Source organism: Tenrec ecaudatus, chromosome 4, assembly GCF_050624435.1.
Source record: "Tenrec ecaudatus isolate mTenEca1 chromosome 4, mTenEca1.hap1, whole genome shotgun sequence".
In the NCBI taxonomy this organism is placed as follows: domain Eukaryota; kingdom Metazoa; phylum Chordata; class Mammalia; order Afrosoricida; family Tenrecidae; genus Tenrec; species Tenrec ecaudatus.
The window spans coordinates 69,962,939-69,980,110 of NC_134533.1; the positions used below are offsets into that span (position 1 = coordinate 69,962,939).

Consider the following 17,172-nt stretch of genomic DNA (forward strand, 5'->3'; position numbering starts at 1 on the left):
AGCACAAAGTGGTTTGCCCAGGTCACCCCACGCAGGTCAGCAGTAGACCCAGGCTTTGAAGTCTGGCACCACACAGGCAGCTGAAGCCTGGCAGTGGGCCAGGCCTACCAGGGAGAAGGCAGAGGGCAGAGACAGGCAATGCTGTGGGCAGACTGCTAAGGCAGTCTTAGGGGCTCCTGGAGGAGCATACAGCCAGGCCAAAGGAGCCCTGGGAAGAACGGGTGTGAAGGACAAAGGTGCAGGAGGCAGTCGGGGCAGGCAATGGGGGATGGGCGGTGCAGAAAACCAGGTGGGCAGCTCTATGAGCTGTGGGGCCAGGAGGTGGGGCAGTGTCAGAGAAGGGGTCTGTGGATGCACAGGAGCAGCAGGGCAGGGCTGGCAAGGGAAAAGACCTCCCACCCAGCAGGTGAGGGGAGGGAAGGAGGGAATGGGGGTGGCCACCTGAAGATTCGGTAGGGTGTGGTGAGGTCGAAGCTGCGCCGGTCTACTTCCTTCACATTGCCCACGCTCATTTCGATGAAGGTGATGCCAATGCCCAGGTGGTACTCCTGGCGAGTAAGTGGGGCGGGGTGAGAGTCTGGGTGAGGCTTGATGGGCTGGGGTAGGGTCAGGGTGGTACTTCAGGGACTAGGGAAGAGACAGGGGAGGGCTCAGGATCTGAGCATAGTGACTGGCCTGGGTTTAGGGTCAGGTGGGCAGTGGGAATGAGGGGTTCAGTGAGTGTCCAGGCTGGAGCGGAAGCAGGAGATGGGTTAGAACTCGTGGTGAAAAGTAGGAGCAGGCCAGGAGGGGGTGGGGGGAGCGGGGCCAGGCTCAGGGTGGGGATGAGGTACGGCCAGGGGACCAGGCGGGCACGGCACAGAGCAGGATTGAGGGAGCAGACTGGGAGCAGGTCAGTGGAGGTCAGTTGGTGGCTGGCGGGCCCTTCGCACCTCCACGTTCTTGTAGAGCTGCACCTTGTCCCCGACCACAACCACGTACAGCTTGTTCTTGAAGCCACGCAGCTCCAGGTTGCCCGAGTGGTCAGGCAGCTCCAGGCCTGGCATGCCCAACAGATGGGCACTGGGCAGCCAAGTCCGGGCCCGATGCTCCACCACGGCCTGCTGCAGAGCCTGCATCCACTCCTTCCGCTCAGCTGCCGGCAAAAGCGAGAATGAGCCCCCCACACACCAGGAAGCCCACCCTGACTGACCCAGCTATCACTGCCTGACTTCCCAGGCCTGATCAAGCTCAGGCTCCTATCCCAGCTCTGCCCTTACACTGGGTGAGTCACTTTCCGGCTCCGTACCCGTTTCCCGGAGCGGACTCCCACAGAAGGGGGTTTCCCTCTCTCCCCCACCTCCCAAAGGCGTGGCTCTGCTCTGGGTTTGATGGAGGGAGGCACTGCCAGTCTTCCCTACCCCACAACCCTCCCCTCCCCTCCCTCACTCCCACCATCGCTCTCCGCCCGGAAGACAAAAATCCGGTTGTTCGTGATCACTTCGAACTTCTGGTCCCCAATGGCAGCCACATGGGAGATGCAGGCCACGGGGACAAATCGCTTAGAGTAGGCCTCCTGGGGGACAGAGAGGGGTCATTCTGTAGGGGTGGGGGAAGGCCCCCATCTCAGAGGTGCAGCCCCCTCAACCGCAGCTGAAATGAAGGATACGATCCTGCCCCTCCACCCCCATGCTGGCCAGACCCAACCCTTGCACTGGCCAAAGGGCCAGGAGGACAGGATGAGTCGGGTTGGGGGGGGGGCAGGACTTGTCTCTCTCTGGAGGGATTCCTCTGGGGTCCAGGCTCAGGGTGGTGGGACAGGGTCGGGAGGGGCAGGGGGAGCATACCTTGTTACTGTCGAAGTACCGCAGGTACTGGATATCCAGTCTCACCCATCGCTTCTGATAGATATAAGATCTAGATGGGGAGTGGGGGGCAGGGGGGACAAGAGAGCTGAGGGCTGGGGATGAGGGGCAGAAGGCTCTAGGGTCACCCAGCCCTCTGACGGCCATACTCAATAACATCAAGTACAGCTGGGAGAATTCCAGATGGGCCCACAATCCAAGCCAGAAGCAAAGTGGGACTTCCCAACTGTAAGGACCATAAAACGCAGGTGGATGGAGATGAGGCCGTCCCAGGCTCCGTGCTTACCACCTTCATCGTGGAACCAGGACCTAGGGTCTTGCCCGCCCCATGCAGAATACCAGGGGGACCCACAGACCCCACTCACCCCTGCGGTGGGTTCTTGTCCAGCCAACCGGCCTTGATGATGGGCGGGGTGGGGGCAGAGCCCCCAGGCAGATCGTCCATGGGGTGTGGCAGGAGCTCGGGGACCAAGGGGCCACTGGACAAGGGCACGCTCAGGCTGCTACTGTGCCACCCACCGCTAGAGGAAGTTGAGAGAGAACACGGGCAGCCAGGGCTAGAGGGACATGGCCAGGGCTCAGCACTGGGTCTCTCCAGCAGGGCGGGGCCGAGGGAAGGGGGCGCAGGGTGGGGCAGCAGCAGGACTTTGGGAAGGAGGGCACTGGGCGATAGTCACGCAGGAGGGTGGACACTCACTTGGGGATGCCCTCGTAGGCGTGGTCATCCTCGTCTTCATCCCCTTGGTTGTCGTCCCCAGACAGCTCCTCCCCTTCGCTCAGCAGACTGGCCACACGCACTGCCCTTGGGACTGAGCTTGGTGGGGTCTCCTCCTGTCACTCCCAAATGGCAGCGTCACCCAAAGGCCACCGCACCTGCCTTGTCCACTCCATCCCCAACCGGGACAAGCCAGCACTTTTATTTCTGCGTGACACACACACACACACACACACACACACACACACACACACACACACTTGCTCTGCGCCCCCAACCCCCCCACCCGGCATCGGAGGCCATACAGGGTCCCCTGAGACGTAGGGCAGAAAGATGCAGGTTCCAGACCCTCAGGGAAAGAGAGGCTGACACAGGGACCCAGAAAGTGAAACCAAGACAGCCAGCCAGAGAGATGGACAGACAGACACCCCAAGATCAATGTGCTCAGAACATGGGGGAGGAGCACGTACAGCCAGAGGCAGCCAGAAGATCTGAGCCCAGAGTTCTGGGGCTCTGCATGACCCCTGACTCGCATTCTCCAGGGGTCTGGTCTGACAGGGAGTTGATGGCCTCCCTCCTAACAGGCAGACAGACAGACAGCCACACAGAGCACTTGCTAACCACTGCCCCGCCCCACCTTCTGGTTCATCACGCTGGCTGGGGCCCCCAGCCCTTCCTCTGGGGCCTCATCGTAGTCGGAATCATCTGGGAGAGACGGGTGGGAGACACTCAGAAGCGAGAGGACAGCCCCCCACCTCTATCCCCCAAAGACCCCCCCCCACTGGCTTTCAGATAAAAGGGCCCAAGGGACAGGAAGTGCTATTTATACCCTCAGGGCCTTGTGGTTCCCACTTTGGGGCAGCCAGAGGAGAGACAGGCTGCCCCAGGCACAGGGGCGGGGCCTGCCCAAAAAAGGCTAAAAAGCAAAATAACTGGAGAACCAAAAGCAGTGGATACACTCGGGAAGCGAACCACCCACGATGACAGGAAGTGTTCCCAGACTCCAAACCCTGGGGACCGAGACGGCCAGCCTCGTCCCCTCCCCACACTTCAGTCAGTGGGTCAGGCAGGTGGCTGCTGTCTCCACTCCAGATGACAACCACCACCGGAGGAAGCTGGGAGAAGCCAGCGCCTGCCCATGGCCACTCGGCGGAGGGAAGGGGAGCCTGATGCTGGCACATGCTCTGCATAGGGGCCCAGAGCCCCCAGGGTACTCCCCCAGCCCCCTCAGAGAAAGCCCTATCTCCATCTCCCTGACTGAGTACTTACCAAACTCCGGGAGCAGGCGGAGAGGCTTTGGGGGGACTTCTGGGGGGCTAGGGGGTGGAGATGGGGACTGGAAGGACCCCCGAGAGAGGGTGGCGGGGGGCTCCTCAGGCTCTGCCTGGGGAGGGCATGACAGCGATGACTCCCCCTCCCCGGAAGGAAGGCTGGGAAGAGAACAGAAAGTGGGCACCAAGGGGTCAGCTGGGCCAGCAGCACACAGCCAGTCAGACAGCCGTGGAGCCCGCTCAGCCAGGTGCAGCACAAGGCCTGTGGACGGGCCTCCTGCGGCCCCAGGCCTAAGGCAGCAAGTGCTCTCTGGCCTGCATAGATGGGCCCCGTGGTACACCACCAGTGCTTGGCCACACGCACCCACTGGCCTCTGCTCTCAAGGACGGGTAACGACCACATCTGGGGAGCAGGGAACCCCATCCTGGGCAGTCCTGGAAGGCTTCCTGGAGGAGGTGCTGATTTAAATGGGCAATGAGCCTCAGAAACCAACTCCGGAGGCCCTGAGTCAGGAGTATCTGCCTCAAGACCACCACCTGCCCCTTTTCTAAGACACCTCCTGGGTGTCCGCCACCTCCTGGGTGCCTCACAAAGCCCTCCAATGTACTCACGCTCCCACCTCCTCTCCCTCCACCTGGCTGCTCCTTCCTGCCGCCTACCCTGGCTCCCTGAGGCAAGACTTGGCACAGCCCTTTCTGTCCACCAACCCGCTCCCTGAAGGCTCAATGCCACCCAATGGAACTCGGCCCCTTAGCTCCTGTGTGTCCCAGGGCAAGTGCCTAGCCTGCCTCCCGCCAGGGACCTCCAACCACCCCCAAGGCACGTGAGAGCAGGGCACAGGGTCAGGAAGCTTCAGGAGCCGACTGTGCCCTGGACTGCCGGCGCAGCGAGCACGTCCACCTGTTCGGGGTGGTGGGCAGGACCACACAGTGCTCGGTTCTGTGTGCCTTGGGGTCACTAGGAGTTAGAAATGACTTGAGGGCACTTCATGACAATAAAATAACTGTCCTTGCATGGATGAGCAGAAAGGTACCAAGCACACCCCATTCTGCAAGAGAACCTGACCTTCAGGTAGCTTTCTAGCTCTGTTCCCCTAGAAACTTGTGTCAACCACGTTACCAGGCAACAATGTCGTTGGTTGAAAAAAAAAAGACATGATTGTGGAACTGTGTGCGGAGCGGACTGGGAGCCACTATAGAGCAAACGCTCCAGCGGAGGGAGCAGCCACAGCTCTGGGTTGCCCGGGGAGCCAGGCCTGTGGGGTAGTGGTGGCCCCGTGGGACAGGGTGATTCTAAGCCAGCGTGGCTCCCACCTCTGCCTGCTGGGGCATTCCTTTCCTTGGCCCTGAGCTGTCATCTGGGGACGACACAGAACGCTCCTACAGGGCTGCGTGGCCCGTCACATGAACGGCATGAAGATTTCTGCAGAAAGTGACACCTGGCTGGGCCCTGCTAGCAAGCTGTTTCCCACCCTAACTACTTCCAGGGCCATCTGATGTCACATGCAGGCAGTCTGTCTGGAGCAGCTGAGCATTTAGTAGGACCTCCTGGCGGGCAATTCCCCCTGGCTGTCCCCACCCCTGATTCTCCAAGTCTCTTTTAGGGTCTGGGCAATGTCTGGCTTGAGTCTCTATCACCATGGCCCACTCCAGGGCTTGGCCGAGTCAGTAGGAAAAGCATGCTGGGTGGGTGGGTAGGTTTAGGTAGATGGGGGCATGGAGGAAGGTGGGTGGCTGAATAGGTTGACCCTTAGGATTGGCAGAACATGCACAAAAGGGTGAATGATGATGAAGTAACCAGTGCCTGGAGATCTGGGCCTATGACCGTGATAAACCCACACTGGACAGACACATCAATCTTTCACACTGCCACCTCCCAGAACCCAAGGGGAAAGGGCTCTTGGGAGCAGAGATCAAATGGGAATAGAGCCTCAAGCTTCCCAGGTGGGGCCAGTCAATCTGTGAGCTGCAGGACATGGAGGCAGTGTCTGGCCCTCTAATGCCAAGCTATATAGCCTGGGGATGGCTATACAGCAACATCTGCCCCGCCTGCCCCCTGGTTCTGAGGCTCCACATAGCAGCGCCCTCCCACCTGGGGCACAATCCTTTTGAGAAGCCTGCCCATTCTGAATCGGCCTCCCCAGCAGGTGGGCTCCCTGAGGCAAGCTCAGCAACCATCTTGTTCACTTGTAGCCAGGGCACTCGGCTGGGATTAATAAATACACGAATACCTGGCATTCATCAATCCCTATTAATTCATAATTATTATGAGAGAAATATGTGAGCCAATTAACTCTTCTTAATAAATAGTCACAGAATTTTCCTTATTCATTGTGTGTCTATCACCAATTAAATAAGCATTAATTAACCCATCAACATCTTCCTGAAACCCCTGCTGAGCAATGTCCCTGGACTCCAGCTGGTACAAATGGCTTGTGCTCGCCTATTAAGCCAAACCGCACCTCCCTGCCCTCAAGCTGAAAGCGACTCACAGGGACACTGCAGGCCAGAAACGCTCCACAGGGTTTCTGAGGTCGTAAGCCTGTATAGGAGCAGACAGTCTCATCTTTCTCTCACGGAGCAGCTTGTGGGTTTGAACCACTGACCTTCTGGTTAGCAGCCCAATGTGTCACCCACTGTGCCACCAAGGTTCAGTTTACTAAAATGGCTTTGATAATAAAAAACAATATGAGAGATCACAAGACGGAATTTAGCAAGATCAGTGACTTATTCATCAGAAATACCTTTCTTCAACAACATGAAAGACGACTGACTCTATATGTGTCCCTCAACAGACAGAATCGACAGGGACCAAATCGACCTCCTCTGTGGAAAGAGATGGTGGAGAAGCTCAGTATCTTCAGTCAGAACAAGGCCAGAGGCCAACTGCTGAACAAGCCTTGTATTGCTCGTATGCACGTTGAAGTTGACGAAAATGAAAACAAACCCACAAGAGCCCAAGCATGACACTGAGTGCATCACACCTAAATTTGGACACCACATCAGGAATGGAGTTGACCCAACTTACATTAGTGACCAGATGAGTTGTGGGATGATATAAAGGAAATCATTGTGGGAAAAGCGAAAAATCGTTACAAAGACAGGAAAGAAAAAACACTAATGGACATCAGAGAGGCTCTAAAACTTGCTCTTTAGCATCAAGTAGCTAAAACAACTGGAAGATGTGATGCAGTAAAAGAGCTGAACAGAAGATTTCAAAGGCAGTTCAAGATGACAGAGTACAGCATTCTAAGGAACTGCGCAAAGACTTGGTGCTAGAAAACCAAAAGAGAAGCTTGATGAGTCTCAAGCTGAGAGAACTAAAGGAAAAAAAAAATCAAGCCTCAAGCTGCAGTATTGAAGGATTTCAATAGGCAAAATATTGTGCAAAGCAGCGGACATCGAAAGATGGAAAGAACACACAGAATCCCTGTACCGCTGCTCCACTCTCTCTGGAGGGGGCATAGGATCAAGAGCCGTTGAAGACAGAAGCCCAGTGACATTGACAGTGAGAAACAACAAGGCTCCAGGAATCGCCCGCCACTGCTCCCCCCGCCAGAAGAGAGCCATGACTTATGCCCCTTCCAAAGACAGGTGCTACCCAACAGAATGGGGAAATTACAAAACAATGTAATTAAAATCACATGCAAATAAAATTCTGCTGAAGACAAGTGAAAAATGGTTGGCAGCAATATATCAAGAGTAGACTGCCAGAAATTGAAGCCAGATTCAGGAAAGGATATGGAACTAGGGATATCATGCTGATATTAGATGCAACTTGGCTGGAAGCAGAAAATACCAGGAAGATGTCGGCTTGTGATTTGACTATGAAAGGCATTTGATGGTGTGGATCCTACAAACGACAGAAACATTGCAATGAATGGGAGTCCCCTTCTTAATTGTGCTCATGTGGACCCTGGACATAGGTGTCCAGACAGAAAGGGGGATATTGTATGGCTCAAAATTAGGAAAGCTATGGCATGTGCATCAAGGTCGTAACCTTCCATCACACTTGTTCAATCTGTATGCTGAGCAAATCATCCAAGAAGTTGGACTACGTGAAGAAGGCAGTCTCAGATTGGAGGGAGGCGCATTGATAACTTGCGATCTGCAGAAACAGCCTTGCTTGCTGAAAGTGAAGAGTACTTAAAGCACTTAAAGGTCAAAGACTACAGCGTTGAACATAGATTATACCTCAACATAAAGGAACGGGGGAAGTCGTCAAGAAGTTCGTTCTACTTGGATCCATCATCAATGCCCACAAAAGCAGTAGTCAAAAAAAAAAAAAAATATATATATATATATATACACACACATATTACATATATATCAAAGGACGCACTACACCGGGCATGTCTTCTACAAAAGACCTCTTTCAAGTGTTAAAAAGCAAAGATGTCCACTTGAAAAGGTACAGCCAGAATGTCCCTTGGAAGTGAGGATGGGCAAGACTGTCTCATGTACTTTCGACACCTTATCGAGAGGAACGAGGCCCTGGAGAGGGACATCCTGCTTGACGAAGTAGTGGGTCAGAGAAGAAGCAAGACCCTCCGTAAGATGGATTGGCACAGCGCCTTCAGCAGGGGCTCAGAGAGGGCAGGCTGTGAAGGGATGCAGGACCTGGCAGGGCTTCCTTCTGTTGTGCACAGACTCTATGAGCGGAAACCGACTCCGTGAGGCCTCAGGAAAACAGCTACAGTAACCAAAAGGTTGGCAGTTCAGATCCATCCAGCAGCACTTTGGAAGCAAGGCCCGGTGATCTGCTTCCACAAACATTATCGACACAAAGCCCCTGGGACAATTCTACTCAGAAAACAGGCGGTCGCCCAGAACGGGCTCGAGGGCACGGGTTGTGTTTCATGTCCGTCTGAGTAAAGCACTCACAAGATGAGGCGCTCGTGTAGAAAGCAAATGTTCTGAGAATGATGAGGGCAACAAATGTACAAATGTGCTTGACACACGGATGGGTGGATTGTGATAAGGGCTGTAAGAACCCCAGTAAAATGATTGGGGGGGGGGAAGATGATGGGGACCTTACATAAAGAGAATGGGTTTTTTTTTTCCCATGAATGTTTTGAAGCCCCCTCGCACACACATGGCTAATACCACAGGGCTACCGCAGTCTCGATCGTTTTCCGACTGCTTATTCCTCACAACTCATCTTCAAGGCAAGGATTGCCTGTTTTATAGCCAACGGAACCGAGGCCTTGAGATGCCAAGTAACTTGTCTGTGGTTGGAAAGCTTGGATTTGAGGCCACAATCATGACCTCTGGCCCCAGCAGGGGACTTGGCCGGGATCCTCAGCCACATGGGCCCACAGGCAAAGCATGCCCAAGGGAGAGGCTGTCCCCAGAAGGTGGCCGCAGCAGGAGGGGGCCCACATAACCCTCGGAAGCCCACTCTCACCGCTTCCTTCAGGAAGCCTCCCGCGGCGCCAAGCTGCCTCCCGCAGGGGCTGGAGTCCTGCTGAGTCAGGAGCAGCCCCAGAAAGGGGGAAGTGATGTGGGGAAGGCCCCGCCATGTAGGAAAACCCCAGAGGAGAGAGCAGCAGCCCTTTCTGATGAAAGGACCCAGTCTCCTCCCCACCCGTCAGAGCCCCACAGACTCCGGGTCTGTTCCTTCAGCCTGTTGCTCCTCTCCCCAGGTGGTGTGACTCTGTGCAGTACCCACTATACCCACTCCAAAACTGGGCACTCCTGGACAGGGCCGGCCCCTGCCCCCAGGTCTGGGTGCCCAATAAAGCCTGCCCCCTTGGATTAGGGGTGCAGACCCAACGCACAAGGGCTTGGGGAGCATGCGAGTGTCCTGAGCTGGGATGGGTGAGAACAGCAAGTCAGACAAAAAGCATGCAGACAGACACACTGCGACGCAGTCTCTGTGGGATGCGGACGGAAGAGCAGTGCCCTGCCGGCCTCCACGCTGGCAACACTCGGTGGAAGCAGACCGCCGCGGCTTTCTCCTGGTGAGCGAGAACTACAAGAGTCTGGGGCGGCTGTTCTCAACCTGTGGGTCGAGACCCCTTTGGAGGTCGAACAACCCTTTCACAGGGCTCGCCCGATTCATCTCAGAAGCAAAATGACAGTGATGAAAATAATTTTACGAAAATAATTTTCAGCGATGAAAATAATTTTACGGTTGGGGGTCACCACAATCTGAAGAACTGTCTGAAAGGGTCACGGCATGGGGTAGGTTGAGAACCACTGGTCTAGAGCTTTAACCACAGCGCCACCAGGGCTCCTTGTGAAGAACTGAGTGACCCAATGATCGTATTAGAAAAAACAACAACCCCACCTCACCGCCATCGAGGCGACCTAGTGGGACAGAGTAGAACTGCCCCTGTGGGTTTCCAAAACCTTAACTCTTTGCGGGAGGAGAACCAGAATATCTCTGAGCAGTAACAAGAGAGGTTCAACATGAGTAACGCTGGGGGCTGGGGGTGGAGTGCAGCATCCTTGCTGTCCGTGTGAGAGCGGGTGTCTGGTGTGAACTCTGGCCAGTGTGCCTGAAACATGCTGCTCTCTCGTGCTCAGCAGGTGTTTGCAGAACTTCCAGACTAAGACTAGGGAGAAACGCCTGGCAACCAACTTTAAAAACTGTTTAAACAGCCAAGGAAGGGGGAAAAACAGCCAAGGAGAACTGTATGGAACTACAGCGAGGTCAACACTCACTAGGGGCCAGCTTGCTAGCAGTTTAACTGGGCGCCTGGCAAAAACGGGGCCGTGCCAGGCACGATGAGGTCTATGCGTGCTCATCTGAGTTCAGAGACAGCCTGGGAGTCAGGCCGACCTGGATTTGCATCCCTAATGGACCACTCTTTAGTTTGTGGCTGCAGGGAGGTGACCTCCTGTGAGCCTCGGTTTCCTCTCTGACTTCCCTCTGGCATGGCTGACAATTCCGCCAGGCCCGTCTCTCCCACGTGGCATGAGCACAGCTTCGCAGACTCCATGGGCTGGGCCAAAGAAGCTGCTTCAGAGCCTCCTCCAGAGGGTGGCCCAGCTCTCCCCACCCTTCTAGCTGTACTGGTCTCCAAAGAAACCAGGTCGCACCTGAGGGCAGGCAGATGGGCCAGAGTGGAGGCACCCTGAACCTCCCAGGCCAGCCATGGCCTCACCAGCCACTAGCACTGCAGCCGCACTGGGGGCTTGCATTCAGGAACCGCCCGCGGCCAGGTCTTTGCACACACTGCTCCAGCCTGGAGCACCTGCTCTGTCTCATCCCTCTCCCCCGGCAGAGGCTCAAATCACAGGCCCCCTGCTCTGTCCTCATCCGCGGGCTGGGCTGGGGCCGCTCTGGGGCTCTCCCAGCCTGCATGCTCCCCATTACTCAACAGAGTGGTGTCTGTCCAGGGCCCAGGCCTCTATCTCCTGGAGTCCGGACCTTTTCCCAATCTTAGCCTCTGGCCTCTTGGCAGTGGGTCTGGCTTGGAGAGCTGGGGCATTTCTCCTGCCTTGAACGCTCCTTTCCACAGGGGCAAATGGTCCCAGCTGCCCACTTCCTCATTTGTGCCCCGACCTGGGCCTCAGTCTTGGCCTTTTGCTTCCCCCAGTGCCGTCCCTTCTCGTCCCTTCTTCCTCCATCAAGCCTCCCAGCACACCCTCACCCCCACGCCGGCATGCCCCTGGCTCTGTGCTGTTCACCTCTGCCCACAGCACAGCAGAGAACCTTTGCTGAAGGCTCACTTTCTGGCTCAGCTTCTGCACAGGCTGAGCCGAGGCCTCGCTGTGCCTCCAGAACAGCCCAGCTCAGGGGAGCGAATGACTGCAACCCCAATGGCCAGCAGTCAGCAGCACCCTGCCCCTCCACATGGCAGCACCCCATGTACCTGGGGCCACCCTGACAGGCCAGGCTGCACCGGCTCATAGCACTGCGCCCTGCAACAATAGCTCAGACAAGTGAAGCCCCCACTACATGCCAGGCATTCTGCGAGGGGCTCTGTGCACTGATTCCACAAAGAACTGGGGTCATGGATTCCACTATGCTCTGGGCCAGGAACTGCCCTCCTCTCCCGACACGACTCCACCAGGAAGTCCACCTAACGGCTCCTTCTACACTCATGGCCTGTGCGGGCCCTCTGTGCCGCTGCCACTACCAGATATTCACCAAGCTGCCCGGCATGCCAGGCCTGCCAGGCCAGGTCTGGTGCCCATCTGCCAGGCCAGGCCTGCATCTGTAAGCCTGGCCCCGTGTGGGCTCTGAGGACAGCAGCAGGAAGTGCAGCCCCCAGAACCCTCCCCTGGCCCCACTCCAGCGCTGGCCTGGCAGGCACAGAGGGTGCAGCCAATCACTCTGCCCAAGGGAGAAAAGCCAATGGCAAGGGGCAGGGCTGGGGGAGTGGTGACAGTCCTCGGTGGGCCAGCGACCTGAGAACAAGGCTACCACACCCAATGACTGGGGGTAGGGGGAGTCAGCTACCACACCTAGCCGCAGCCCAACTCTGCAGGCGGGTCCACCACAGGAGCCAACACTGGCTCTGCCAGGCCTCTGCCACCCACCATTCCTGAGGCCCTGGGCTGGGGGCGAGGGCAAAAGCTGCCCCCACCACAGTGCTCTGGAACTTCCCTGAGAAAATCGCCAGAAAGGTGAGCTTGAAGTCAGAGCAGGTACTACAAGGACTGAAGAGATCACGGGAAAGGCCCAGAAACTAGGCAGACCAAGGGGAGGGGCTCCTGAGGAGATCCCAAACAGACTCACTGCCATCGAGTGGATTCCAACTCACAGTGACCCTGCAGGATGGGGCGGAACCGCCCCTGTGAGTCATCCTCCTGTAAGCAGTGGGTGGTTTCAAACTGTTGACCTTGAGGTTGGCAGCCCAAGGCATAGCCCACCCCACTACCGGGCCCCTCACGAGGACATTAGATCTGGAAAAACACGGGAGGGGGACAAGGAGGGAAGGCAGAAGCCGAAGAAAGTGAAAGGAAAGAGAAAATGCTAAGGGGGAAGAGAACACTTCGGATAAGCCGGGTCTGAGGTGACAGACAGACCAGGCTCCTGCCTCTCCCACCACCCCCAGCCCAGGCTGCCCTTGGCTCACCCTCAGATGCCTGCTGTGTCCCGGGCCCCGGGCCTCACACGCTCCAGCCAGGCGGGCTTCAGTGTGTCTCTGAATGTGTGTGTGTGTGTGTGTGTGTGTGTGTGTGTGTGTGTGAGAGAGAGAGACAGAGAGAGACAGAGAGAGACAGAGAGACAGGGAGAGAGGTTTCTGTCTGCACAAGCCTACATCGGGCCTAGGCTGATCCTGGAGACAATCTTGCCCTTGTTCCCTGGGCGTGTCGCAGGTCAAATGTTTTCTGGAAGGTGTGTGGGCAGGTATGGCTCTGCGCACCTGGGATCTGCGCCTGCCTGTTGTGTGCCTCCCTCCTCTGTAGACCCGTCTCCGAGAGCGTGTGTTTGTGAGTGTGTGTCTGCTCTGTGTCCAGCTCTGTTCTCCCCTGGCTTCCTGCTCTCCGCCTCCCTCCGCCCCCTACAGCCCCAGCCAGGGCCAATGTACACTTCCTGAAAACACTGCCCCAGAGAGGAAAGTCACCCAGAATCCCCTGGGGCAGACTTCCTCCCCACCCCGCACCCCCCCACACCCCCCCACACACACGGGGTCCCTCACCGGGAGCTACAATGGGACCACCCTCAGGGCAGTCTTATGGAGCCTTAAGGGGAAAGAGAGGACACCCAGGAAGTATGGGTCCCGGTAGAGGTCTTACCTCCTCTCCCCCCTCTTCAAGGCGGCTCAGAAAGGCCGGGAAAGAAGCTGGTGGAAGGGAGCAAATTCTGCCCCAGCAACAAGTGACAAACCCTCAGGTAGATCAGGGATTGGCTGGGCCGTAAGGGAGACAAAGGGGGTGGCCTTTCTGTCTCCAGGCCCCCAAGCAAGCACTCCTTCGTCCTTGGAGATTTCCAGGCTTCCAAATACTAGGAGGTCCCGCTGGCCCAGAGCAGGCTGGGAGGGACTCTGAGATGTTGTCAGAAATGAAGATTCCTGTCTGAGGCTTGCTGAACAGGCCAGGTGAAGGCTCAGAAGCTTGATCTGAACATCCACTGCCCTGCTACTGGGTTGGGTGACTTCAGGCAGTTTTCTCAGTTCCTTACAGGCTTAAGGACTGCAAGAAGTGGCACTGAGAGTGAGGAGGTGGGGCTCCAAGGCCAGGCAGAATGGAGAGCCTGCTCAGAGACCTGGGTGTGTTCGGGGGTAGGGTGGCTCTCCTTGCTCCTTGGCCCATCCAAGTACATGTAGTCTGTATGCCCGAGTCCAGGGCCACCCTCCTTCTGCCCCTCGGCCTCCCGTCACGTCCTTCCTTCCAGAGATCTGGGGGTCTGAGGGTTGGGTAGAGACAGGGCGGGGATTTGGGGTGATGAGCTCAGGGTCTTTTGACCCTATTAGTCAATGTGTACTGAGAGCAGCTGAGACGCACTCAGGGCATGTACTCAGATGCACCATAACCTGATGCAGAGGCTGGCCCGTTCACCCACCAGAAAGTACTTCCGGAGCACCGCCCAGGTGACCAGCCCTCGCCAGTGCTGGGAGATTGAGTGGCAAATAAAGCAGAACAAGAGCCCCACTCCCGTGGTGCCAGCATCACAGTGAGTTTAACCTCTCGAGGGCACACGCACATGTACGTACAAGCACTGGCTCAGACCCAACAGCAGACAGGTAACACACACATACCACCGCACCCCCATTACATACACACTCACGGAGCTCTCACCTCACCAGCACCCAAGAGCACATGCACGTGTGCACACAGAGCCTGATGCGTCACACTCACTTCAACACCACCCCCACACACACACCCTGGATATATTAAAATCACGCACCACCGCAAAGAACCCGCACAAGGGTATAAATACTGATGTGTTACAACCCTCACTGCCTGTACAAATGTGCAGGTGCACACCCACGTGCAACACACACACACACACACACACACATTGGCCTGGCATGCCTTCACGCTGAGACAGACACATGCACACATGATGGAATTCCACAGAAGCTGGAGTGCGTCTGAAGCCAGGCCAAAATGCTCACATGTGGTCAACACATGGTCCTTTGTTAAGCCCCACGGCGGGGAAAGCAGGCTCCCTATGATGCCATGAGGCACGGAGGCCGAGTCAGGAGGGGCTCCTGCCAGGGTGGGAAGAACAGCCTTCGAACATATACTCTGGATCCTGAGGTTATCCTGCCATGTGATTTGCCACGTGGAGGACCCTCACCTGTCATACAGACATGAGGCTCCTTGTGCATGAAGTTTTCCTTCGAGGGCTTGGTGCACCCCTAGAGCCCAGGGTACCAGGGCTGCAGATTCTACAGCGCCAAGGATCAAAGAACCCAGGGCACAGAAGCCTGGTCTCGCCGCCTGCTCCCTATTTTGGTGATGAGGTAGCCCTCGAAGGAAGGAAGTACATGCCAGAAAGGGATGTGGGGTCCCCTGGCTCCGAGGCCCACTCCTGGCTGTGGGGATGTGACTTCCCCCAGAGGGTGGCTACATGCCTGAGATCAGAGAGCGGTCCTCACAGGCTCTCTCACTCAGTCCCCCCAGGGAGTTGATGTTGATACCCGGAGGGCTATGGAGAGCATCTTACCTGCCACTCACTGACCTGACGGGCTGCTCCGAACACAGCAGGCTGCCTGCCTCCCAAGCAGAACCCAGGCAATTAAACGCTCAGCCAGCTAACCAAAACACTGATAGTTCCTCCACCCAAAGGGCTGGTGTTCAGCTTCCCAAAGGTCACAGCAATTGACCCACTATGCACATGTTCTACTCGGAAACGCGGGGAGTCGCCCGCCACTGAGTTGAAATTGATTTGATTTGATGACAACTGACTTTGTCTTTTTTGTTTTATACAAGAACATGCACCTAACCCTCCCAGTGGGGCTTTACCTCGCTCCACAGCCTAACTGAGCTTCCTAAGGACAGGGTGCTCCCCACCCTGCCCTCCCAGAGACAGACACACAGACCAACAACACACACCATTCCAAGGGTGGGATTAGGAAAAAACACTCCTGCATGCTGGAGAACGGCCACTAGAGAGCGCAGCGGTACCAATAAATGCCAACCTAGGCTGGGCACTAGGCTCCCCAAGAGGAAGGATTCTAGGACCTACCTCTGCTTTATGAACCCAGACCTCAAAACACCGCAGCACCCAACCATTACTGAACATCTGACCCAAGGTCCTGTAGAAGAATTTTGATCAAAAAAGGAGAAAATGCAGAATAGGATTTAAAATTCTCCTGGATTCCAAGGTTCCTCGAGCCAATCGAGCTAGATAACCCCCTGAAATAAATGATTGCCTTGAAACATTCTTTAAAACTTAAGCCAAGATAAACAAGCAGCCATCTAGCTGAGAAGCAACAAAGCCCACATGGAAGAAGCACAAAAAATCATATAGTTGTGAATGAGGGGGGAGTGTGGAATGGAGACCCAAAGCCCATCTCTAGGCAACTGGACATCCCCTTACAGAAGGGTTGCGGGGAGGAGATGAGCCAGTGTGCCGTGTAGCAATGATGAAACATACAACTTTCATCTAGTTCTTTAATGCTTTCCCCCACCACCACTATCATGATCCCAATTCTACCATACAAATCTGGCTTGACCAGAGGATGTACACTGGTACAGATAGGAATTGGAAACAAAGGTAATCCAGGACAGATGAACCCCTCAGGACCCATGGTGAGAGTGGTGATAACAGGAGGGTGGAGGGAAGGTGGGCTAGAAAGGGGGAACTGATTACAAGGATCTACATATAACCCCCTCCCTGGGGGATAAACAACAGAAAAGTGGGTGGAGGGAGATGTCTGACAGTGTAAGACATGACAAAATAATGATAATTTATAAATTATCAAGGGTTAATGAGGGTGGGGGTGTGGAGGGAGGGAGAAAATGAGGAGCTGATACCAAGGGCTCAAGTGGAAAGCAGATGTTTTGAGAATGATGATGGCAACAAATGTACACATGTGCTTGACACAATGGACAGATATATGGATTGTGATTTTTTTAAAAAGCAAACTTAAGCCCCAAATATCCCGATCCCCTGCAGTATTCTTAAAGTAAAACAATAGGGTGCCTCACCCAGTATAAACTCTCCGCCTCGAGCAAGACGCTCTCCCCTGAGAACGCTCTGAGAGCAAAGTGACAGAAGATCTAAATGGGTCAAAGGAGCAAAAGTGACTTGAAGGATCAGACAGGAAGCTTCGGGGCAGGGATGGTATGCTGACGTGGGAGGAAGCCTAAGGAAAGGGGACGAGGAGAGATGCACAGGGAAGAATGGAGCCAAGGTCCTGAACCGTACAGGTAGGGGCTTTTGCTGGGTAGATTCTCAACAGCTACAAAACAAAACGTCACCACAACAGCA

At 55.7% G+C, this 17,172-nt stretch overlaps 1 protein-coding gene across 8 annotated transcripts in view; it reads right to left on the minus strand.

The window, feature by feature from the left end:
• Positions 1–17,172, minus strand: part of ARAP1 (ArfGAP with RhoGAP domain, ankyrin repeat and PH domain 1) — a 60,371-nt gene that overhangs the window by 20,394 nt on the left and 22,805 nt on the right. For 5 of the 8 annotated variants that reach the window (XM_075546231.1, XM_075546230.1, XM_075546229.1 and 2 more), the window contains exons 4-11: positions 3,829–3,989; positions 3,197–3,264; positions 2,542–2,675; positions 2,210–2,365; positions 1,827–1,896; positions 1,435–1,555; positions 933–1,135; positions 442–548 (exon numbers count right to left, since the gene is read on the minus strand). In XM_075546231.1, coding sequence (XP_075402346.1) covers positions 442–548; positions 933–1,135; positions 1,435–1,555; positions 1,827–1,896; positions 2,210–2,365; positions 2,542–2,675; positions 3,197–3,264; positions 3,829–3,989 — 1,020 coding nt within the window. Of the gene's footprint in view, positions 1–441; positions 549–932; positions 1,136–1,434; positions 1,556–1,826; positions 1,897–2,209; positions 2,366–2,541; positions 2,676–3,196; positions 3,265–3,828; positions 3,990–12,862; positions 13,280–13,526; positions 13,543–17,172 lie in introns of those variants that run through there. The other 3 variants (XM_075546234.1, XM_075546232.1, XM_075546228.1) reach the window with 3 other exon arrangements.